Source organism: Prinia subflava, chromosome 2 (assembly GCF_021018805.1).
Source record: "Prinia subflava isolate CZ2003 ecotype Zambia chromosome 2, Cam_Psub_1.2, whole genome shotgun sequence".
Classification (NCBI taxonomy): domain Eukaryota; kingdom Metazoa; phylum Chordata; class Aves; order Passeriformes; family Cisticolidae; genus Prinia; species Prinia subflava.
The window spans coordinates 23,870,315-23,896,589 of record NC_086248.1 but is presented as its reverse complement, the minus strand read 5'-3'; the positions used below and the strand labels follow the sequence as shown (position 1 = coordinate 23,896,589).

The 26,275-nt window shown below is 40.4% G+C and overlaps 1 protein-coding gene across 1 annotated transcript in view; it reads right to left on the bottom strand.

Annotated features, from left to right (window-relative positions):
* LRRC1 (leucine rich repeat containing 1) overlaps positions 1 to 26,275 on the bottom strand; it is a 69,003-nt gene that overhangs the window by 27,993 nt on the left and 14,735 nt on the right. The window contains exons 2-4 of the mRNA XM_063389377.1: positions 25,503 to 25,620; positions 12,141 to 12,219; positions 9,191 to 9,280 (exon numbers count right to left, since the gene is read on the bottom strand). Coding sequence (XP_063245447.1) covers positions 9,191 to 9,280; positions 12,141 to 12,219; positions 25,503 to 25,620 — 287 coding nt within the window. The remainder of the gene's footprint in view (positions 1 to 9,190; positions 9,281 to 12,140; positions 12,220 to 25,502; positions 25,621 to 26,275) is intronic.

The following is a 26,275-nucleotide window of genomic DNA, read 5'->3' as shown; positions in this document are numbered from 1 at the left end:
CTCTGCACAATAAGGACAGGTAAGGTGAGAACACAGTATAGATTCTGAATATGGTCTGGTATTACACTTTTTATGCAGCAGCAGCAGCAATGACTCCAGAACACAGCCCAAGGATACAGCCCACAGAAATGAGAGATTAAATCCACATTTTGACCAGTGCACCAACTCCAAAGGACTTCACTTCACTGGGTCAGCATCTGAAGATTACTGGTACTTAAGATACTCTGCCTGGGTATGCAGCACATACACTTTGAAACATTCATCATGACACTAAAGGAAAGGAAAGGAGTCTAAACTAGGCAATTTAGTGCCCTTTCTTTTAGTGCAGAAAAGGAATATGGTTCTTCTATCTATTCAAGGGTATTCCAAGAGATAAGCTAATTGTGGTACTCTGACAATGGCATAAAAATGCATGGAACTAGCCATATTTAAATACATTACAGCCCATCCCCACTGGCCAAATAACACTACCAGTAACATGTATGACCTTGCCCCAGGCACAGCAGTTAGATGAGTGTGCACTCACGTGACAGGATCCCAGTAAGCTACTCCCTTCCCACAAGGCTTCTAGCTGCACATCAACAATGCACTGAGAACCTGATGTTTAGCAGCTTTTATTCCCCCAGAAAATGACAGAGTTAATCAATAACTAGCCAGCTCTCAAAACACCACTTACTCAGACTCTAAGTACTTGAAGGTACAGCACATACCTTTGGGATAGGCTCCTGTTCCAAGTCACTCCCAAAAAAACCCCTCTTTCTCTTCTCTCTTGACTGTTTCCTCAGCTGCACACAGACCCTCAAAAGACCAAATGTCCAAACTCCAAAGGCTACATCAACCATATCATCCTGGTCTGCATAAAAAAAGTGTGGCCAGCAGGTCAAGGGAAGTGATTCTGTTCTGCATTCATGAGACCCCACCTGGAACACTGCATCCAGCCCCATCCTTTCCAGCACAGGAAAGATATAGTCCTGCTGGAGCAGGTCCAGAGGAGGGTCACAAAAATGGTGAGAGGACTGGAGCATCTATCCTGGGAGGACAGGCTCAGAGAGTTGGCATTTTTCAGTTTGGAGAAGACATTTTTTACAATGAGGGCAGTGAGACAGGACACCCAGAGAAGTTGCAGATGCCTCCTCCCTAGAAGCCAAACTCAGATAGAACAGGGCTTTGAGCAACCATATCTAGTGAAAGATGTTTCTGCCCACAACAGAAGGGTTGGATTAGATGATCTCTGAAGGTCCCTTCCAATCAACCCAAACCATTCTATCAAATTAGGTGTTTAAAGATGGATTGTTTCAAGAGCTCCTCTAGCACGTACCCCCTTCTAGAGTTAGCTACCACTTGAATTCTTCCCTGAGTCTGCCTTTATTTCACCCAGTTACTGTACCTGCCAGAAACCTACCTTCCCTGTACCGAACCTGTGTCTGAACAACCAGCTCCGTGTGGATTTTTGATGTAATGACATTTCCCATGCAACAAAAGCAGCATCAGTCACATAAGGAAAAATTATGCTTCCAGAAATTACTAAGAGTCTTTTAACATGTAACCACATAGTTGGTGGTCTATATGCTCCAGGTATGCATTTTTCTCACCTTTTTTAAAAGGTTCAACACTACATGCTTACATGCTTATTTTGCTTCCAATTACTGCATAAGGCTGGCATATAATTAGACAAAGTTACCGTGAAAGAACCTTGGAATTCATATCCATTATATCATAACCTACAAATAGTACAATAGTCCTGCCTTGGTTACTTTTGCTCATAGAAACTTGCTTTACAATGTGAATGATAAAAAAGAACACTGATGAAGTTTTGTAAAACTAATCTGACAGAACTGAAAAAGAGACCTCCTGCTCAAAGAGACCTCCTGCCCACACTGTGCAATATGGGAGAATGATTTATGCAAATTCTTAGGTACTGAATGCCAGAAATTCTTACATGAGATAGAAATTACAGGAAGTATTAATTTCCTAATTGAGGGCACTTCCTTATTTCAAAACAAACTGATCTTCACATACGTGAAGTCCTGTGGTTTTACCTCAGAATGCAGGAGAAGGTGGAAAAGCAACTAGAAAGCAAAGTAGCTAGATTTGGTTTTGATGAAATTGGTTTTTTGTCTCACCAGTATTTTTAAAGACCATTCTTCCAGAAATATCTTTGAAAGCTTTCCTCCTCCTCCTCATTTTTCTAGGCAAAGTAACTTCATGTAACTTGTATCTAAATTATTTCCTCTCAAGTTTCAGTGTATAACATTCTGGGGAAAGGCATGAGGCTCTCCTTAGCAGTCTGATTTTAGAGTTTGATAAGCAGAACAGCATTCTAGCAGTACCTCTTGTAACAATATCTGAAATTAAGGATTAGGTTCCTAACATTTTTAAATTTCTACAGAGCTGGGACAACTGGACACAAAGTAGGGTGGGCAAATATTCCGTCCAAAGACTGATTTTAAATAGGGACCTAAAAAGCAAAGTTGATAATTTTGTCATCCTGGACTTAAATAGCAAGGACACTGGAAGTCAGAGAAAGTGCATTTGCACAGTCAGTTACTTGAACTGAATTGTCAATACCATTAATTGGCTCATAAAAAGCTACATATCTTCCACAAGTAAAAACAGTCTAACAAGACATTATGTTATCAGCAACTAACAGAGTAGAAGCCTCAATAGATGGCCAGTAGTAAGAGTCACATTCAAATTTTAAAAATAAAGTTCTAAATGGAATTTTTGCCAAGGAATTCCCTAAATGTGTTACAGAGGTAGTTCAAATTGGCCTTATTTACTTATCAAGGCTACTGAAATGGATTGGGAAGGCTAAGCCAATTCTCTATTACAACAAAATTTCATTTTTTAAAATATCTTCTGTTCCACTCATTCAACATCAATCTTCAACAACTTTAATAAAAATTGGATTATTTCTCTTTTAAAAAACACTGCTAAATATATGTTACATATCTTTTTCTTGTGTAACATAAGGATGCAACATCTCTTATTTAAAGGCCAGATGGCACTGCATTCACTATTACATTTCTGGTGTTCCTGAAATAAACTTCCGAGTTCTTAACATTCAGCTTTGTCATTTCCCAGCCAGCGGTGATTAACACTGAATGCTCTACCTACTCAAACTCTGTAAATATTTCTTGCCATGCTAAATTCAGTTAAGCCCTAGTAGGAGTTTTAATACTATTTATACCAGCCTAGCCAGACCACCTACATGTAGTCTTCCTTCTACGTATTTGTGAGACTCCCCATCACTTCTGTTCTTTCATGTAAGACTCTATGTTAATGAAACTTTGTTATGCTAAACCTGAATAGAGAATTAAATTGTCCTGTTCCACACAATCTTAAGAACATTTTCCGTTCTGTGTGATGCTACCAGATGCATCATCTACACTTGAAATATCCAAGCATACACTAAGAAAAACACAGTCACGGACTGGCCCAGGAATCCATTCTAAGGATTAGTGTGAAATTCTGATCTGCTTCTGGACCGCCGGTATTGAGCAGGTCACCCTTGCCTTTGAAGATCTTTTATTCTCTGGCTACTTCTTCCATGGTCAACATTAGAAATTCTGTTTCAGAAGCTGTTGAAAATTTCGAAACCTCTAGAATTAAACATATATATGCAAAACCATCACCCTTAGTGACTAACATGAGATCTCTGGGTATTTGTAGTTCCATGACTGTTGAAAAGCATGCCTGTAACAAATCTTTCTGCAAAACAATGCTCCTAAGCACAGCAACATTTGTTCTATTCTTTTCATTATGTTCACTTTCATAATGAAATGCCTATTTCAGCATTCTACCTGCTAGCTGCAAATGTTAAGAGGAAAATATCTCTGCTTACCTGGTAATTCCCTTTCAGTAGTAAGGTTCCATAGATCCATTCAGCCTGCTTGCAGCTTGGGGGTAAACCAGACTCATCAGTCATCAACATCAGAATATCCTTCACAGCTAAAGAAATTCACCCCTCCCCACATCAAAAGTTTCTGAAGCTAAAATAAAGCTATGCTACTTTCTCACATCACAGATTGTGCTGTTGCCTTCAAAAAAAAGGGGGTGGGGGAAAGGGAGAAACTGTGAATGATGGAGATACTACAAATCATTTTATTTCTGTGATCCTTTGTTGAATCCTCACAATTTTGAAATCATGTCCAAGCAGGAGACCATCTGTATTTTTAGGGGAGGAATAAAGATTGCATATGGCAGAGGAAAGCTTTCTTCATCTGCCATGTAGGGAACTTTCAAAATACCCTACCTGCCAGTCATGAATAATCCCTTATTTTAAAGCTTAACATCCAAAAAAAAAAAAAAAGTAATCTAGTAATCTTGATCTTTCCCAGGCACAGACAAGACTGCTGAAAAAATGGTGAAAGCTAAAAACTTGGTATGAGTTAGATGTCTGGTGGCCAGTGGGGAGCAGGTCTAAAATCATAATTTAAGGCACACTAGTGAAGCTCTGCCCTTTGCTTCAGCTGCTTAAGGATTTAGTTGATTTTGCCACCCCTACAGAATGTGATGGATAACTGTCTTTTTCAAATACACATTTCATGCTGAAAGGACTGTTTTTTCAGCTAAGGCAAATTCCTCATGAAGCACTGTTCTAAAAGTCCAGTGCAAGATTAAACATTAGAGACACATAAAAGGCTTTCCAGAGAAGGTACCTGGATCTTACTCAAGCCTAAGAACCACAAATAAATAATAAACACACAAAGCTGACACAATCTCTCTTCTCTTTCTAGACATTAAGCTGTAAGACCACTATGCAGATCTCTAAAATCATCAATCTTTACTGGTAAAAAGCCAGTATTACAGTGGTCTGAAGCCAACACTACAGAATGAACACTTATGGACAAGAAAGGTGCTGGGCATTAGAATATTCATGCCCTGGGAAGCCTAACAAACATCCCAATTTATTCAAATATTCTTACTTACAAATACTCTTATTTTTCAATTTCAGGAAAAAGTCATGCCCTGTGTTTTGGGTGCTATGTGAATAAGGAAGCATTGAAGAAAAATAATCCTAGAAGCAAGGGGAAATTCCTGAATGTTACCCACGCTGGGAGGAACAGGTTATGCCTGCTTGTTGGGCAGCTCTAGACACAGAAGGCCCTGCAGAATAGGCAAGGAAATTAGACTTGCTCTCATTAGAATGAGAAAGACTGTAAAAGACACTCCTACTCACAGCTTAAATGGTGGAACTTGTTTCTTCAAATGGTTCAACTAGCCAACAGGACAAGTCCTGCTCCAAGCTGCACCCACCTAATTATCAGCTTAAGTATCACATTCATTAGCATTCACTGTTTTACTCCAGATAGCAACCAAACCACGAATTAAGAGCACACAAATCACAAAAAGCAGCACTGGCATTATTAGAACATCTAGTCTGTTATCCAGTCCTGTGTTTGTCACGCATCTTTCTAGAAAGCCCTGAAACAATACATGAGCTTAAAAGACGTAGGTTTAACCCAGCAAGAAAAAACTGCACATGTAACAGCACCACAAGAGCAGACTGAAGTGGGCACACAGAGTAAGAAAAGTTGACATACTCTGAGCAGGGCTATGCATAAGCAAGAGGAAAGACAAAAAGTTCAAGGAAAGCCTTGCCTATGTTCTTTAAACATCCAGTTGAAAATACTTTAAAATACTCCTTTTGGCAATAAAAAGGAAAATAAAAAATATAAAAGATCTGCGCAGAAGAATGCACAACAGCACAGTAAAAGCACTGATGAAACTCTACATATCAGTAGTTTGAACAACCTCAGACACTGGCCTGGGACAGTGAAGCTGTACTCTGGCACTCATACATCAGACCATGGGAAAAACAGGCTGTATATCTGAATTCACAAGGAAGATAGACTTCCACTGAGGGCTCACCGCAAGGCAATTCAAGTCTGTTACCTGCCATTAGTAAGAACTTTCTAACTAACATTAAAGTACTGCTGTTTGTAAAAGATTTGCCATTGCTTTTGCTGCTTTCCCCATTTAAGACAGTAAGGCAAATTTCCATCACCACGGGATTATAAGCAAGTAGCTTAAAAAAAAAAAAAAAAAAAAAAAAAAAAAAAAAAAAAAGAGAGACCCTAAGCACATACTGACATACTGATCTCCGTACTACATGAAGATGAGTTAGATGAGTTAGAGATTTCACTGGCTGTATTAGGCAGTTTCCTAGACAGCACTGTAAGACTGTAAGCAATTAGGATGCACTTCCCCAAGTTTCCACATACTCTAGTGAAGACCTGCAGCAAGCACAGGGACTTCAAATTTTTTTGCAAACAAGACCAAGTATAGTAGAATAAATATCAGTATATATTTGTTTGCTCACTATTTGGCAGATCTCATATAAAGCACATTAGTCCAGCCTTTTCCATCAAATAATAACATGCATTATTATCCAAAGGATACTGAAACTCCAATAAGGCATTTGCAAACATATCCAAACACATTTTAGAGTCTTACTCTGCTCAGCTAGAAAAACAAAATTAGCATTACTTTTCAATTTCCAGTATTGGGGGAATGGGGTCCCAGCAGATGGAAAAGAACAAAAAGGGAACACAAGTACAAGTTTGTGGGTTTTACCTTTGGAAAGCCACAGAGCATTTCACAGCTTTTACAAAACACAAGGTGATTGGCAGAACCATCAAATTCACTTACAGTAAATGATGAAAATTTTACCAATTAAAATAGGAAAGTTGCACCTGTTAGTAGCCAGACTGAAAAAAAAAATCTTACTTATAGATTTAATGTTAAAAAATCAGTAAAATTCACTCTCAGAAGTGATCCATAAGGACTTAAGGATGCAGTTCCAGTTCACACAAGACCTCCCAATAATTTTGACTTGGAAACAGATAGGATCTCTCTGTTGGACATTCCTCAACAGACTTCAGGAACAGTTACATTTTGGGTGGACCCCCCCCATGAGTTTCCCTCATGCAACATTATTATACTTCTGAGTTAGAAACTATGCATTTTCAGTCCAAGCTTCCTGTTGACTTCCCAACACATTCCCACCTATTTTGATCACCTGATCAGGCAAAGCCAACAATCCCATAAATCTCTCTCTGCTTCTTTAAATATAAAGTTAATAATAAAAACTTCTACTAAAGAGATTAAAGTGTTTTTCTAAAAATACAATACTCATATTCTAAACAGCTAATGTGGTAACACTTCCCAGATCAAAGCAGGCCTGTCAAACTTGAATAAAAGTCTATTCCTCTAGGAGAACTCACCAAGTCCACCAGCACAAGCTTGTGGCTCTTCCTGACACAAGTGAGGACCGCAGATTTTTAGTTTCAGTATCAAAGATCAGACACTGACTTTAAAAGAGAATAGGTTGCATTACTCCACTGTGCAAAAGCTCACACTGGAACAGTATACCAGCATTTCCCTGAACTGCTTAGGATCAGTATGAGGCAAATTCTTTACCTTTCCTTCTTGCACAGCTCCACATATCGACATCTCTACAAATGCTGGTATCCCCGTTTTAACCGTACTTGCTGGCAGTCACCTGCTCCAGGGCAGAGGCTATCACCACTCACACCACCAAATGAGAGGCAGGACAAGCAGGGAGCCAGAGCCACCACAGCCAGGGAGCTCTCAGGAAAGCCAACAACCTTCCTGCAGCTACTGTCTGCAAAGCACCAGCCCACACCATGCTTTTGGGAATCACGCTTGTCAGGTTTCCTGGATTTATTTTCAGAATCAGGCAGCATCCCAAATTTTTGGCCTTGATTGTCAGTAAATGCAAAGCCTGAACAGGCCTCTTCTTATCTGCCAGTGCTGAAAAAACTGCATGAAACGTTTTGTGAACTTTTACAGTGACGGAAGAGTATCACAGGAGTCCTGGCCCGTGCAATTTTTAGGTCAGACTCTGCCCTAGTCACTGGGCACACACTATCTGTACCTGTCAGTGCTTGCGGGAGGTTTCAAAAGAGATTTTCCACTTGTGTTGCAGCTGGCGTGGGGCCAGCTGAGAGCTTTCATACCCATGGGAAGTGGCTAAAGCAATGCTAGTCTGAACTTGACTATATTGCAGGAGCTCTTATAATCAAGATCCTTTCTGCAGGACTCCTCTGTATAGAAACATCTGGATTTTACTGAACTAACAACTACCCAGTAAAATGGGTAATAGTTGTGTGCAGCTTTTTGCCAGGGGAGAATACTGAAGATGTCTACAAATGCTCACAGAGAAACTGGACAAGTACACAAAAGAGAGATTCATTACGGGCTATCAATTAGACAAATCCAAGTCCAAAGTTCAGGAAATCCTCTGAACCAGAAACAGGGGATGGCAAAAAGAGTTACCACACATACACACTGTTCTTCTAAACCCTCACTAGGCACCTATGTACTGCAACAGCAGAAGGAAGGTGGGCTAGATGAGCCTTTGAGCTGAATCAGCACAGTCATTCTCATAAATTTAAGTGAGAAGGCACAGAACTACTACTTCTCCTTCAAATTGGAAGAGACACCATTCTTTCCACTAAGGGGAGAGTTACCATCTGCAAGTGTGGATGTTTATTTCAGTCAAAAGGAGACATATAAACATTGTTCACTTCACTTTCCGCATGTTTCCACTTCAAAAGTTTGTCCTTGCAACACCGATCTACTTTCCAGAGTGAACAAACATCTTAAATGAAACCTATAAAATTTCATTTTAAGAGCTGTTCCATGAGTTTCCATCTCCACAGCTCCCACTGAAGTTTTTTTCAAAACCAGACTGCTCCCATAGCTAGTTAGGAAGCTGCTAAATTTCCATCCTGATCACAGCCAGCTTTTACCCATCTGTTCTTGTGCCAGCAATTGCCTGGTTTTGAGCTAAGCTGCAAGCCATCTGACATGATCAATGGATCAATGGTCTGCTCAGGAAAGCAAAAGGTCAGATGAGCATGACAAAACACTGAATTAACTTTGCACCTAAAGTTCCAAGTTATTTCAAATCCTAAAGAACAGAGTTGAACTATACACATACACACTTTAGGTTCTGCATTAACCTGCTAATGTCAAGTGAAAATGCCACGTTTTAGGGTTTTTTTAAACAGATCCCTCCAACTTGAAAGAATAGAAAAAATAAAGGTAGACCTGTAAATAATTTTATAGGTATATTAAATACAATTATGTGAGTCATTTATACAAGAAGTGTAACAATAAAGAAAAAAATAACTTAAGTAATAAAGTGCAAAGAACTTACTTCCCAATGTTTTCAGGTAGTGCTTGCAGAGAGATGTCATTTACTGAAAGACACGTCAGATTCTGCAATTCAGGAAAGCTTTCAGGCAACCTGTGGAGATATTAATTCAAATCAAGGACTTTCAGAAGTACTCTCTTTCCTGTGAGCAAGACTTTATTTAGCAAATACACACAGAGGGAGGAAAGCCCAGATTCTAGCATGACTCTCAGAAAATTCTAAGGATCATAAAAAACATCCATGATTTAGGGACTTTATTCTGTGTCAATTAACAGGTGATATACCCCTCTCTTCCCTGCACCCAATTTACAACTTCAAAATGCTATAGGGTTTGGTAACATTTTAAGCATTTTCACAACACTGAAAAATAAAATCAAACACATTAAAAAAAAACCCCACAAACTTCTTTACTATTATTTTCCTGTATAACCAAATGGTAAAATGATGAAATTTTATTCTTATTCAGGCTCCAGTTACACTTATAGCATGGCCATTTTGTGTTAGCTGCTAGGCTGTTCTTCAATTGCTGCTTTTTTGAAGAAACATGCTGTTCATGTGAAGACAATGTTCTGCTGTTACAGCATTTCACATTTACTGGTTCACAACAGCACATTAACCCCCCTTCTTACACTAGAAAATGCAGTCATATGCAGAACACTTCCAAAGTTCCCAGAGCCTTTAGGTCCATCACCCAGCTGGTCTTCTGCAAGGTGTGGCTCCCCATTCCCTCAGAGGGGCTCCTGTGCCCCTTGCTGCTCATGGCAATACCAAGAAGCTCAGTTTGCAGTTGCACAAGAGACAGGATGAGGTAAAGGTGCCAGATGGGTAAAGAAGAAGAAGCCCTGGCCCAGCCACTCAGCTTCCACTCGACCCCCAGAGCACACAACCTAAGATCAAGCTGTAGCATCTGGTTTGGTTCCTTCTGTCCCCATCACCCAGCTCAAGGCACATGGTATGACCTGCAGGCAAGTCACAAAATGGAGATACTCCAATAGGCAAATACAACTCTGCACAGGGGGATGAGGAGAAGGAAGAAGGCAAATTACAGTGTGGGGTAAGAGGGAGTTTTCATGTGAAAATATCTCTAAATAAATGCATTGGCTTTTCACTGATATAAATAATATATAAACCTGAAATAATCTGAAAACAGCTAGAAAAATGGTATGCCAGCCACCTTTAATGCTCAGTTTCATCAGTGATTTAAGTTTGACAATAAGGCAATGTACTGTATTAGTGGTAGGACATTATTTGCTAAGATCTCTGACTAGCCTTTAAGCTTAGAGGAAATAAGGATAAGAATCAATGGCTAAAAAAAAGTTCCAGAATATTACACAAAAATAACTATTTGACTTTCCCACTTTGCCTGGGGAAGTCAGTGCAAAAACTTAAATGCTATTATATAGGTAAAACTGAAATTCTGGATCTCATCACAGAAATACCTGGCAACCATATGTAAACAGTTCCTGGAATCTGTGCTTTCTAACTTACTAAACTGCTTGGAGTGATGTTTCCCAGGACATGCACATGCTTTGGAGCCACTTTATCAAGAATTTTTAGAATTCCCTTAAATTATCTACAAAGAGTTATATCTATTTCAACACCACTGGAAAAACTCTTGTGAATTCCACAAGCTGTAGCTGTGTGTTACAGGTCCTGTTTAAGGAAACACATTACTCAGGCCTTATTGAGCACACAGAATGAAGAAGGATAGCTAGAATACTACTACTGACACTTTTGATTTGCATACCACAAGATGAAGATCTCAGCTTTACACACTGCAACTGATGCCTGGAAAAAAGCTGCTCACTGACCCTCACCACTTGTGTATCTAAACATCAGTTCAGCCTCAGTTTGCTTTGCTGGATTTTTGTGGTATTATTCTCTTCACTATATAAATAGGCTACAGAGCCACGGGGATTAAGATCACAAGTGTTCCTTTAATGCTCAGCGATGTGACTTTCAGAGAACTTAGGAGGCACTATGGGCAACATTCAAAGCACACTTCTGAAGAATCTCAGCTGCGCATGTGGGATAAGCAGTCTTGCAAAACCACTGGAGCTGCTTAAGCTCTTACAGACTCCTGTTTGTTAGCACTGCAGCAGCCCAGTCAGGCAGCTCATCCTGCAGGTATCTGGCCATCTCAGTACAAGGCAAAGCAGGTCAGTGGGCACCCACTGTGAACACTCCGGCTTGTGTGACTTGCTCAGCATCACAAAGGAGCTCTGTGGCAATGGCTGGTTCAAGAAATAGTTCTCCAAATAGTATTCAAAGGCTATAATTAGCAAATCACCTCCTCCTTTCTATCTCCACCCGCTTTTTACCAGATAAATTCCAAATTCTTCAGCAAACTGAAGAGAGAAACGTGAACAAAACTCCTCTTCCATACTGAAAGTGTGCACAACCTCCAAACCTCAGCGCATCAGAACACAGGCTGGCAGCAGACAAAGCAGCCACTGACAAGCACAGTGCACTCCTGCCTCATGTTACTGCATGTCACCGTGTCCCAATTGACAGCGGGGTGATGAAACGCTAGCCCAAGCTTTAATCATTAGTAAAAGCCATTATCTGCAGCAGCTGATCTAAAGTCTATTCCAAATCATCAGGCACCTGGGTTTGTGCCAATTCATTTGCTCTAACCATTGCTGTACCTTTCCCAAGTATGAACATGGTTTTCCTATGCATTTAAGACAAGGAACGAAAATCATTTTATAGACAATCAGATTTACCAAACCAGATTTTTCTGGTTGGCTAACAAATTTCATCCCCACCCAAAGAAAGATGCACATCACTTTTTAAATCTGAACTTTTCCTGCAGTTCCTGCCAGACACAAACACCGTTGGCAATATTACAAAGAGCCTAGGTCACAATTTTTAAGGGTTTATTAAAAATTGTAATTATTGCAGCAAGATTGCAATTCTAGTATGTCATGTACTAAAAAGAGGGTGAAGTTACCTAGTCAGTGGATTGCCACTGAAATCTGCTACCTGTAGTGCTCTGCAGAATGAGATGCTTTCTGGTATTTCAGGAATATCTGCAGAAAAAAAAAAGGAAAAAATTGTCAGCAACTGTACTGCATCTGCACTGAAACTATTGCTTAATGACAGCACATAATTGGCCTTTGCAAGGAGTTATCTTGGTATCTTTGAAGACATTCCAACATGCAAGACTGCTCCCTGTCCATGTACAGAATTACAGAAGCAGACCCATTTTGTGCTTCTTCACACCCCGTTTTCCCCTCCTGCTTCATGCTCATCTTCCTACTACTCACCTGTCCTTGGACTGATCTTTATCTGACTCTGCCCATCAAAAGAATCAAACAAATCATGTGCTAGGGCTGTCCTAAAGAGCCAATTATAATCTGAACCTCTGGGGCATTGATCAATACATGCCCACATTCTGTAGTGGAAGAAAGTTCATGGGAAAGGAAAACAGTGGAAGGAAGCAGAGAAAGTCCAAGTCTCTCCGTGTGTAACATACACCCATGGAGCAGAAACATCTCCTTCACACCATAGACAAGTAATTCAAAAATTATATTCACACTGACAGATGACAAATACGTGTTACATCATTTTATATTGCCAGGAGGTAAACACAGATATTCATACATAGAAACAGGTGGGTTTTTTCACTTCAATACAGCACATTTATCTACTCAAGTCAAGTATGTCTTAGAAATAAAATTGTCTTCTGGCACTCTTACAGCAAACTGAATATCCACAAATAGGCTGTGAGTCTACTAATTAAGTACCTGTTTACTGTCACTGAGATCCAGCAAAAATTAAACAAATATTTTGTTTTCCTTGAATGTCAAAATTAATCTTTGATTAATTTTGAAAGTAATTAAAAAAACAAAACCAACAACAACAAAAAAACAGCTTTTTAAGTAAAGGTCAGACTTCTGTTCCAAAGTTGTCAGCTATTTCCACTGACCTCACCAGCCATGTATGATCTAAATACATTGGAAAAAAACATGGAAATTATTTCTTTTCCTACCTAGCTGTGTAACTCAGAATTGACTATCTACATATTTTGTTCAGATGTTTTCCCCAAAAGAGATTTGATGGAGAGAGAAGAGTAGAAAAGAGGAAAGTACCTGCTCACCATGTTCATCTCTTGCCAGGTAATCTCACCAAAAGCATCTGTTTTGAATGCTTCACAGCTCAGAACAAAGTCACAGACTGGACTGAGCTGGAAAGCATGACCTAGTGCCATGGGCAGGGACACTTTCCACTAGACCAGGTTGCTCAAAGCCCCATCCAACCCAGCCTTGAAGACTTCCAGGAATGCAGCACCCACAGCTTCTCTGGGCAACCTGTTCCAGTGCCTCACCACTCTCACAGCAGTTAATTTCTTCCTAAAATCTCATCTAAATCTAGTCAAATAGATACTGTAACTTTTATCTTGCATTACAGCATCAACAAATACTGACACTGAACTTGGCTAACCAACAGCAAGTAAAGAATATGTCATCCACTATCTAGTCTTCATACTATTCTTCCCTGAAGTAAAAAAACCTATCCTAATTTGTTTGGGGAAAAAAATATATACACATAAAAATGGAATATATAAAGCAGAAGATAAATCCTCAATGCAGAAGTTTCTAAAACAAATCATGCTACTGCTTTTCTCCACGAAAATATAGTTTTACTGCCATACTGAAAATAGTTTCTCTTGTACTTCTGTATGATGTACTACAAAACCTAGAAAACAGCAAAACTATTTTGATATGCTTTTTCTGTTATAACAGTCTTGGATATCATCTGTAAAAGCCAACATGTATCCAAGCTAAGAAAAAATTACTCTGATATAAGATACCATTTGCAATAACACAGTATAGGCACTGCTTATAGTTTGGAAGCATTCATAAATTACTGAATCTGTTATGGAAATAAAACGTGCTTTCCTAGACTATGAAGTCACTACATGAGCAAAACTCTTCAAAAAGAAATGCAAACAGACACAGAGAAAACAAGAGAAATTTTAGTTTTGTGGATTTTTTTCACATTACCTCTGATGCGGGGACTGGGGTAAAGCAATGTTGGAATCAAGACTTTTCCACGGTCAGGAGGGATTGGGTTAGAGAACACCTGGGCAGACTTGATTTCCCCAAGTCCACAGGCCCTGTTGTACACGTTCACACGTGCTGAGGGAGCTGGGGGACACCATGGCCAGGCCACTCTCATCATCTCTGAAAGGTCACGGGGATAAGGAGAAGGGTCCGAGGACTGGACAAGAGCAAATGTCAGCCCAGTCCACAAAAAAGGCAAGAAGGAGGACCCAAGGAACTGCTGGCCTGCCAGCTTCACCTCAGTCCCTCCAAATGGATGACAAGAAGGTGGTCAGGAATAGTCAGCAGGGATTCACACCTGATGAAATTTATTGCCTTCTATGATGAAACAACTATCTGTATGGATGAGGGGAGAGCAATGAATATCATCTCTTTGGACTTGGCAAGGACTTTGACACTGTCCTCCACAATAACCTTCCAGGCAAACTCAGAAGGTGTGGACTGACTGAATGGACAGTGAAGTGGACTGTGGAGCTGTGAGTCCACACCTGGAGAGCTGTGTCACATTCTGGGCTCCCCAGTATGAGACAGGGAGCTCCTGAAATAGGTCCAACAGAGGGCAACAAAGATTATTAAGGGACAGGAGCACCTTCCTTACAAGGAAAGGCTGAGGGAGTTGGGCTTGCTCACCTCAAGAGGAGACAACTGAGAGGGGAACTCATCAATGTCTATCAGTATTGGAAGGAAGGGTGTCAAGAGGATGTTTCCAGGCTCTTCTTGGCGATGCCAAGCAATAGAACAAAAGGCAACAGATGGAAAGTGATGCACAGGAAGTTCCAACTGACTGTAAGGAAAAACATCTTTACTGTGCAGGTGACCAAGCACTCTGGGCACAGATTGCCCAGAGAGCCTGTGGAGTCTTCTTCCTGGAGATATTCAAAAATCAGCTGAACACAATCCTGTGCAATGTGGTCTAGGACAATCGTGCTTGAGCAGGGAGGTTGGATCAATGACCCATTGTGATACTTTTCAATATTTCTCTAATTCTGTAAAGTGCATTTTCCTCCCCCTCACTTGATACTTTTTCACTATCCATTTCTCTCCTCTGCCTATCTGAACAAAGGACAGACAAAAATTCAGTGCAGCTCTCTGAAGTGGGGATCATTACTCATTTACTGAATTCAAAAAGATTGAAATATAACTCATTTTCATTGCCAAGCATCTTAAAAAGATTTCTCAAGTAAAACACAAGTTACAAGAAGACACTTTATGACTACTTGTGAAGACTAGCGTAACATTGCATTGAATAAATGAATTCAGAAGAGAAAAAAAGAGGTGCATTTTACTATAAGACAAAAAAATGGAGTGATAATTGTAGCAGAGAAGATAATGGTACATAATAAAACCATTGGCGTAATCAAGTGGAATTTAGCAGAAGATATTAAAATATATAAAGAAGTCCTTTTGTCTCTTGATGGATTAAGAACCTTTCACCATTAGTGTTGACTATTTGATTTTGTTACAAACATTAACATGTACTTACCTGCCAATATCAAGCAACAGTAAGGCTGAACGCTTTCCTTGCCACTGTTGGATAACCAGCTCAAATCCTACTTAAATATCTAGGATTCTTCTAATGCTACACTCTGATGAATGTTCTGCATTTACACGATGCCCCAGATGTTCTGGCATGCAGACTGTGCAGCACTGCTAATAATAACGCCATAAACCAAACATAAGCCCTGTGACGTGTGACAGTACAGATACACTGACAGCAGAAAAGAAGTCGTGGCAGCAGCAGTGGATCAGAATCAAGCTCAGCAGTCATGTATACAAGAGGGCATGTGTCCCATTCTCCATTCAAAACACCTCTTCAGATGTTTATTGTTACAGTTTACACAAGAATTTGCTAACAATTTAGCAAGCCCTGTACAAGTAACTTTAGAAGTAAGTTTGACACCAGGGAATTCTGTCCTGTCTAGATGAGGAAATTACTTCTAAAAATCCTTCTGCTTGATGACAATTCTTTCTTATCCCCCCTTCCCATCTTTTTTTCTTTTTGGAAGAATTTTACAACAGTTACATTACTCAATCCACATTCTTCACTTTTCTTCCTCTAATGGCTGGGAAGGTGATTTTTAAACTGATAAAATTTTTGTATGGCACATTTTTCCAGCATTATATATTGAATTTCAAGAACTGATAATATTCCATCTACACAACGGCTACAGTACAGCCAGCATCCTTTATACATCCTGCAATATTGAACATAATTTCCAACTCCTAATCAATAACACGACAGCAACGGCCAGGAAAGTCCCAGGCTGTGACAGGGCTGCCAGACCAGAGCTACTCAGTGACTCTCAAGTAAAAGAGTAAAAGTAGAAAGTACTTTTGCAAGAACTTTGCTGAAGTCTCAGATATGAGAGATGCACTACATTCCTGAGGGAGAGTTTACCATGCTCAGGAGTCTTTCAGGGAGCAACCACTGGATGCAGTCATATTTTCCAGCTATGAAGGCAACACAGAGCACCGTGCGTTAGGAGCACTGGAGCTGGCACACCACACACACCCCAGCCAAAGTCAGCTGAACAAACCTGATTTACTTGGTCATAGGGGAAAGTCCACCAAGAGGTATATACAGCACTTTTACATAAGACAAAACACCTTTAACTGCTTAGTGACTAGTAGTAATTCATAAATGTAATTCAGCAATTGATTAGTTTACACAGAATTTACACCCAAGGAAGCCCATTCTAGACTCAAAGACTGTGAATCCATGCAGCATTATCCCACAGAAGGGATAACCAGCAGCAAACCAGGTCTCATCCATCCAATTCAATACACAGATTATTTTTCATCCTTCTCTTTTAACAAATATAACATGCATTATCAACTATGGTATTTACACATATGCCCACACACACAAAATGTCCATTGAACCATTAAGCACTGCAATATTCAAGTGATTTAGGACCCTAAATGTTCTCTTGTCCCTTCCAGGGAGGTTCCTCTGTGCCACCCACCCTCTCAGAGGGATGTCCGAAAAGCCTGCCCTTGGAAAAGCTCGGTTTTCCAGCCCTGCTCTCCACCTCTCCTCCCCCTACTAAACATGGAAGGAAACTGCCCACTTTGTCAAATACTTTTCAAGTGGGAATTTGTGCTGCAAGCATTTGTTTGTCGTTCTGAAGGGCTCTCCAGCTGGAAAGCCCAGCAGAGCTGGCTGCTGTGTCACAGATGCTCCCACCACTCCTCTCCACCCTCCCAAAAGCAGCCAAATGCAGCTCCCACGGGTCTGATCCTGCAGGGAAGGGATGGAGGAAGGTTCCTCATCCTCTCCCTCCATTTCCATACTGAGATCATGACATCCACAATGATCAGAGCGTTTTCCCTTCTTTAAAACCACGAAGCTTTGCTACTAGCCCTGCAGTCAGAAGTAATCAACCTCTTTCAATGAACTGTTACAATTTTGAGGGCACAATGTGACAGGAGTCATACGGTTCTTGCAAAGTCTATTGAGATTAAGTGGTTCTTGAACAGGTTGTAACATTTTCCTCTTCAGGCTCTGAGGCTGATGATATACCACATACAAGATGTAAAGCTCTTTTAAGACCTGTCTTTAATGCTTTAAGGAAAATTCATCAACAGGTTCAGGTTGCATATTCTCAAGTAAATCCGTTACTGAATAATTAACAAGAAACTGAAGAGCTATGTCTCATTTCTCCTACTGACTGCTTCTGGAAACATCCCCTTTCAAAGCAACAAGAGCACCAAGGGAAAAAACTCCTCACAAAACACCATTTCATGCATACATATACATTATTGAAAGAACACTGTGCACGACATAAGAACAAGCTGGGGTTTTGAGCAGATAGGATGTGGTAATTCAACACTGAGAAGACTATCGTTCTCAGCTGCAGCAAGCAGCAGGAACAAAGGTCAGGAGTGTAAATACAAAACAGGAGGAAAAAAAGAAGGGTGGAGAGGGGAGAGCTGGAAGACCAGATCACAAGGAAACAATAGTTCCAGGTGAATTAATTGGAAGAGCCCAAGTTTGACAACAAAGATATGTATTCTACCTTTTTACTTATACATGCCACTCAAGAGTCAAACAGAAGAGTTAATGGAGATATTTTTATAAGAATTTCCACCTTGGACCTCAAGGATAACAGGAATGAAATACTTCTAGTCTGAGAAGAAAGAGGGTAAAAAATGTGAAAACTAGTATTCTACCTACGAAGGTGTGGATGAGAAAATGTGTTTTAAGTGTTTTAACAGTGAAGCTCCAGATTTATTTATGCTCCTTCGTACATCAATCCCTGAACTTCATGTTTAAGACATTAAAGTGATGATATTTTTTAAGTACGAATTTTAAACTAACCTCAAGGGAGAAATGGGAGATAATACAAAGACAAAGTATGTCACAAGAAATTAGATGTGTCAAAAAAACCCCACCCCAAACATCAAAACTCAAATACACAACACAACTGTTAGCAAGCAACCATCTAAAAGAGAAAAATATTCTTATCTCCAAGTCTGCTTTGCTTTCATTAGCACCAAAAAAGTCCCCCAAATCCCCACAAAACCAAAAACCACTCACTGTTCATATGCAGACTGAAGCTTAAGTTACTCTACCACCATACAAAACACAACAGTCTCTGTTGGGATGCTCCATCACTTTCAGGTGTACACACCAGGGTTGCAGCAACTGCATTCACAAGATGCTTTCTTGCATCAGATGAGACATGTCCATGCAGGAGTAGGAGAGCAATTCTTGTTTGTCTGTAAATCAGTTCAGAAGGCAAACATCCAGCAGTTGCATACATTAACAAAACAGATGCATTTGTCAACTATACTGCCTTCCAGCACAGGTTGCTGTCTTGGCGGTTTTTCCTTGTCCACTGAGCAAGAAAGCATCAATTCCCATCTACTTCTTAGTATTCTAGGTTTTGCTATTTGCCACCAGACCTGCAAGAGCACATTCGTGTTAAGGCAGCTGGTAGCAGGCAGAGAAGAAGAGGACTCATGGAGGAAGTCTATGCTCAGATGCTGTGGAAATGCAGCAGAGGTGGACAGCCAGACTCCAGGCAAGAGCACAAAGCAACAGGAGCAGCTGCCAGACAAGAGAGCAGAGTCCATGTGAGGCAGTGGGACAACACCAGAAGACTCAAAATGCTTCTCCCTACTTAGCTTATCTCTTCACTGTGAAATACCTGGATCACTAGCCCAGGCTGAACCAAAACAAGTGTTCAAGCCTTTCCTCTGTCAGAATTTCTAGTTTGAAAAAATACTGGTAATCCTGTTTTCACAATGAGAGAGGAAAAGGGGAACACTTACTCACTTTGTGGGCAGAAGGGAAGTAATCCTACAGTACAGATGATAGGTATACCTTGGAGAGCAGATGGCTGAATTAAAAAGGGAAAGCACTGCTGTGGAGGCACTGATACGAACAAGTGAGCTGAGTCTCAGAGAGCAAAGCAAAGATTCTACATCATCCTTCAGCAGGATGGACTGAGGGACACTCTGCAGGAAAACTTTCCCTACTCACCTGCCCCTGCAATAAACTGTTGAATAAAATTTACCTATCACAATGCATGTGGTGTCCTGAGGATGACCAAGATGTCTAAAGAGACTTTCAATTAGGTTGTAAAGTGGCTAAAAAGAATAAACACTTCAAATAAAATGCAGAGCTATCAAATCACCTGCAGCTGAAAGTGTAACAGTTAAATACCATTGTTGTAGAGTTCTTCAAGTACCCTGAGAGCTGAAGACAAAACAAGATACAGATTTCTAAATTTGCAACTGTGATCCATTTTGAAAGCAGGGAAAACTTAAGAATAAGGCTCATGGAGCACTTGGGATCTTCTAGAGACTGGCTTCCAAAGTCTTCCAAGACCTGCTCAGACTTTGCATAGCAGCAATGTAGCCTTTTCTCACAGAGTGCAGTGACTTGTGAGGAACCATCTCTAGTGTTACAGTAATCCTAAAGTAGTATATCTATCTTTGGTTAAATCTGTAATTATTTTCATATAAATGACAGCATATGACAACTGTGTGGAGAGAGCATTTTGAAGTGAGTATATCCTGATGTCACAAGACTCGTGTCCAGAACAACCACACTATCAATACAGTCATAAGCTCAGTTTAGGCAGAAACTACAAAAATGGGTAGCAACTAATATATCATGCAGCCAGAATTCATCTCTGTGGTGGGTATGAAATATGAACCATACACATTAAATGAACAGTATAATTCTTATTGGATATCATAGTAAAGAACCATGTTGAGATTTTGGTACCAAGCATCATGCAGAGCCAAACAGAGCTTAACAAGATGTGCCCACACACAGATTTCCTCAATAGATGGCTCAGCAAAACTCATCACTCCTCAGTTCACAAAGCAATGGATCTCAGCTCAACCAAGAGCTGAATCAGCAAACAGAACCAGAATAATCTGTCTACCAATAATATAAAAAAACCATTTAAATCTTTGATTGCACTCACACTTGCATCTTTTCCACAGTTTTGAGTCTCGGGGCTTGGACATAAGACCAAACTGCAAGGTTACAGACCACTTCCACACCATCTGAGTTCCCTTACCCGCTGCCAGCTGAAAAGCCACTGCAGACAGTGCAAAACTGCCAGCACAGAGCAGCTACCAATGCTATGGGCTTGCATGACCAAGTCCTTGGTGCACACATTCAATGGATGCAAGAGGAGCCGCAAAAAAGCCGGCCAGGCTTTGATCACAAACAGACAGCAACTCACAGGTAAACACAGCAGTGCAAGAAGCTCCTCTCCTACAAAAGCAACGGGGTCAGCCTGCATCAGAGAAAGGGGTGGACAGCAGGATGACTTAAATGACACTCCTCTAACTGGGAAGGACACGAAAGCCACTCCAGTGCCTCATGCCTTGTATCCCAGCTCACAGTGATCTTCTTTTTATGCTTAAAGAACTGAATGAAGCAAGCTGCTGACAGTCTGTCAATTGGTGTGAAAGGTGTATGACATTAGGAACAAAAAAACCTGGCTTCCACAGCACACCTGTTAAGAGAAAGTGTATGCAGGATGGAAATTTCTTTCAAATAAGAATACAACAGTTAAATTAACACCTTCAGGGCATTTTAAGAAACATGCAATATCATGACAAAAACACATCAGTGGAGTTTGGAGGATTTAATGTTTATCAAAGGCAAACAAAACCCCTCTTCGTGGATGAGAGGGACACTAAAAAGGATTGCACCACCTCTGCAAGAACACAGCATACATACATAATCCTGAATATCAGCATGCATTAAACTAACTACAGAAACTTTATGCATCGCCCCTCCTGTCTAGAAGAAGCTACAGAACAAGAAAAGCCATTAACATCTTAATGAACCCAGATGGCAGGGCCCTAAGCTTTAAGAACTTGGCCTCCAGAGGTTGTGCAAGAAGAAAAGAGGGGATGGAATCGCTGAAGGAAATCTCTGGGGGATGAGCAGCATGGGTAGCAACCTGCTACAATTCACAGGGATCTGAAACACGGGGCATGCCTTTGGGAGAAAGGGAAGCTTAATGAACTGCCAGTCGAGGCATCAGGAAAGAACCACAGACATTCGAGCACAACTTTCTGTCTTTGGAGACTGCATTTTATGAATCACAGGGTCTTTCACCACTTACCTGAGAGAATGTCCAAGTGCTGTGGGGAAAAAAAATAGCACACAGGCACTTCTGACTGCTTAGAGCAGAATCTCCCCCTCCATCGTGCAGAGCAAAGACTTGCACTGGAACTCAATGCAAAGCACCTGAGCCCTACCCAAACTTTAGGGTCATCAAGCAAGAATGCTTCAGTGACCCAGTGTCTTCATAGAATTCACTCATGCTATGAGAGTCCAGGAAAAGATTTAATTAACCTTGGGGAGTCTGGGGGAACCAGCAGTAGCTTCAGACACAGGGCAGGTGAGTATCCCGGAAGATTCCTCAGGGAACACTCTTGAGTTTCAGACATGCTTTGCCAGCAAGTCAAAAGCTCAGGCATCCACTGTTGAAATCCTACAAGTGTTTTCTTTAGCCTTAGAATGAGTACATGAGCTTTTTGAACACCTTGATACCAAGAGGCAGAGATAAACTGGATTGCCAAATAACCTTCAAAGTGTTCACCATCACTATGCTGTTCTCTTAGCACAGCTTCTCTGCCCTCGTATATTCCAGTCCTCGATTCATCCTTTCAACCTCAGCACAAATAACAGCCTCAGCAGACTAGAAAAGCACAGTAGGGATGCTTCCTAGGAAAATCTGCATGAACACATGGGCTTTGCAGGGGATGAGAAATAGCATCAACATGCAAATACTCCAGGAAAAGTTTAAGAATATATGGCTGCTAGCCTTCCCAAATGCTTTTCCTTCTGCACCACTGAGGATATCCTTACCCTCCCCAGACTTCTCTCACATACACAGGGAGCATGAAATTTACATCTGCTCAAGATTTGTTGGTTTTATTTCTTTGAAGAATTTTTATAGTTCTAGATTCACTCATTAACCAAGAAACTGCTTAAAGACGTAATTATTGTAGCACATTTTTAAAATATATACTAGCAGGTCTTGGGCATTTTAAAACACTTGACAATTTAACAGAAACACATTTCAGAGTCTCGCTATGGACCCTTCCCAAGTGTCTATAAAGCAGGGCTACTTACCCGGCACATAACGCTTCACGGCACAGGGACACAGAGCTGCCTCCAAAGGTCAGGAGAGGCTGATCCCTCCTCTAGATTCAACACCTCACGGCTGCTCCAGGCACTGGAGCTGGCCATTGCAGCTTGGAAGAGCACCCAAGTCCACCCATATGATATAGCCACCATCTCAGGTGGCTTCAAAGAGCATATGCTGGCCAAAGGGTTATCAAGTAGGAGAAAGGAAGACATGTTACCATTTTATTAGGGCAGAAATGGAAGTACTTTGTTTATTCAAAACCCTTTCCTTGTTCTTTGATGAGAGGTTAAAACAGAAAAGGCTGTTCCTGTGCAGAGAACATTAAATGAATTTATATCTGCATTTTTAAGCTCTTGAGGAAACAGAATGGCCAGCACTGAAGGCAATTAGTGCACCAAACCAGACAACTAGAACAACAGAAAACACAGAACAATGATCTCTTATTTCCCAAGCTCAGATGTCACCATCACACTCTCCTATTCATGCAGCATACTGCATTTTGAAAAGCAGAGCTGTTTTTCTCTGACTGAAAGGAACAACGACGAGTTTCTATTTTTTTTTTCTAAGTCATTTTGGGCAGTCAGAAAAATAAAACCTTTTACCGTGCAAACCACTGAACAGGACAAACCTGCAGCAGGTTTAGAACAAGACACAAGACATACTGGAGGGTGGATTGAAAATACCAAGCAAATAAAATAAAATACTGTAGATCTCAAAAACCTTTTGCAAGAATTCCCCCTGCAGTATTCCAGATGGTGTGTGTTTTGCCTTTTGATTTGGAGAACCACGAGACAATCATAAAATGGCCAAACATAGGAAAGTAAGACTAGTTATCTCCCAACACAGCCCCACAGCCCCCTGCACCACATTGCACAGTGCAATTTTAATTTGAAGAGTCAAGTCATGCAGTAACTGTGACATAATTAAGCAGAGGGAAATGCTATCAGTCACTTTCTGCAATGAACCACGCAGGAAAGAAAACAATGCAATAAAATGGGTAATTAACACCGAACCTTGGATATAGGAAAACAACTGCTCCCTGCCACCTGCATTAGTTCAACTCATCACTGGAAAAAATGCTTCCCTGTGCAGTAACTTCTAATGACACACGCATGTACCCAGCCATAAACATTCACACCATCTGCTCTTGTTACAGTTGAGTTCTCAAGCCAACTTCCAAGTCAGGCTCACAAGGGTTCACATGGCTCTGATCCACCAGCTCGTTTCCAACTAGTTATTCATTTGCAAAGAGACTTACTAAGCCAACAGAGGGTTTCTTTTTGTATAATGTCTGTCACTGACAGCACCCAACTCAGCCAAACTCGGTAGCCAAATACCACAGCAACTAATGTTCATGTATTTCTAAAATGTTTTAACTAATCTGTCTCTTCAGTCTCTGGGTTTTTTTCCAGTTTTCTTCTCTTAAAAAGTTTTCCAAATATGCATAAAATTATATGGTTCACAGAAGTTTTTCAGCAATTGCCTGAAGACTCATCACGCTTCATCAGTTATATTATCAGATAAAGACAGAATTTAAAGCACCAAACAGATAAAGGAAATATGCTATAGAAAGGTGAAGTACCAACAATACTGTTCAGTCACAAAGAGTAGATGTGAAGTTAAACCATAAAGAAAAGAAGTCTCTCCCTTACACTATTTATTTTCTTGAATATTCAATTACAGTCCTCATTTATTTACAAGGTTACACAACCTTGATCGCTCCCACCCCTTCCATCACAGCTGAGAGAGCATTTTGTGCACATCCACTGCATGTAAGGAGGCAAAAATAGCTGACAGTTGCTCTAATTTGGTAACACAGATTCACTGGTTTTAGATCACTGGGTCATAAGGCTGCTTAAAGGTGACCTACGAGCCCCTGAATTTCTTGTAGAACTAGTAAGCTCACCAGGCCACAGAAAAAAAAAAATGTTTTCACTCCATCACAATGCAGGACAATATATGCAGCAAAATTGCAAGCAAACAATAAACCCATGCTGTTTCCAACAACACATTTTAGAAGACAGTTTCTCCCAGCATTCTTATCTCTGCAGTTGACAAACAGTTGACTCTTCTTCCAAAAGTACAACTAGAAATACCAGCAGCACTCTACCTCTTGCTAATCCCAGGTAAAGAGCAGAGCAGAGATAAAGAACTGGACTTCTAACCCACAGGCAGTCCTTTTTTTAGGACAGAAAGCAGCATAATTTTTTTTCAACTCCTTTTTTTCTTTTTTTTTTTTGGTTGGTTTTTTTTTTTTTTCCCATCTCTAAATGCCAGGCATTTCAGATAGCTTGGGAAAAGAAGTCAACATTGTGACAGATACACACATAAAACTACTACATAAAGCATTTTTAAATTGGAAAATAAAGCAGGCTCTCAAAAACACAGAACTACAGTCAAGCATTATTTTATTACTGTATTTCTACCATAAGCTCCCCTCTGTTCTTTCCCTCCTTCCCATCCAGAACTAGAGGTAAATCCATTAATTAGACAAAAAAAGTGTTCTGCAAGACACAGATAACAATTCCTGAGACAGAAAAACCCTACTAACCCAGTTTTCTATACCATGTCATAGGACAGTATAGAATCAAACAAATTAACTTTGGAGATTACCATTTCGAGACAAATCAAGTTCCACCAGCTGCATGAAATTCGCTATTTCTGGAGGGAGCCGTTGGATTTCATTATCACTAAGTCCAAGTTTCCGTAACTTCACAAGCTGGAAGAAAGGCTGAAAGAAAGAAAAAATTACATTTCAGAAAATATTCACATAACTCACATATAGGCATGACAAATTATGAGGAGTAACTGGAATCACTTCCAAAATGTGAGCTAATTAAAGCTGTTGCATGGTATTAGTTATGCAGATCTCCTTCACATCTGTATCAGAGCGAACATTTTGTTTTAATTTTCACATGCAAACAAACTATAACCTGTGTTTTAGCTGAAATGAAGACTTATGTTAAAAAGAAATCCATAAAGTTTGCTGTTAAAGATCATTGCAGATAGACACTAGCAAAACCCAGAGTGCCAGCTTCACGTCATTAATGGGTCAAGGCTACAAAGCAGAGTAATTAAAAGCATCCCAATTACACACCAGGGCTCATTAGGAAGCTAATGGAGAGAGACACTTCTAAAGAACAAGAAAACTGATGAAGAGGGGCTGACAAGATCTTCTTCACTGGTGAACACCAAAACCAACTAGGTTACAGAGCCAGCCTCCCTCAGGAAGGCTTTCTTTCCAGCCTCATACATCCCCTGTTCCATGGCCCAGTTTCAGGAGGACTAATGAAAGCTGGGCAGGATTTCAGGTCTTCTGTGCCTGAGGAAAAACCTAGCCCAGCCCTGTCCACAGTGAGAACACAGGCACACAATGCAGACAGGAT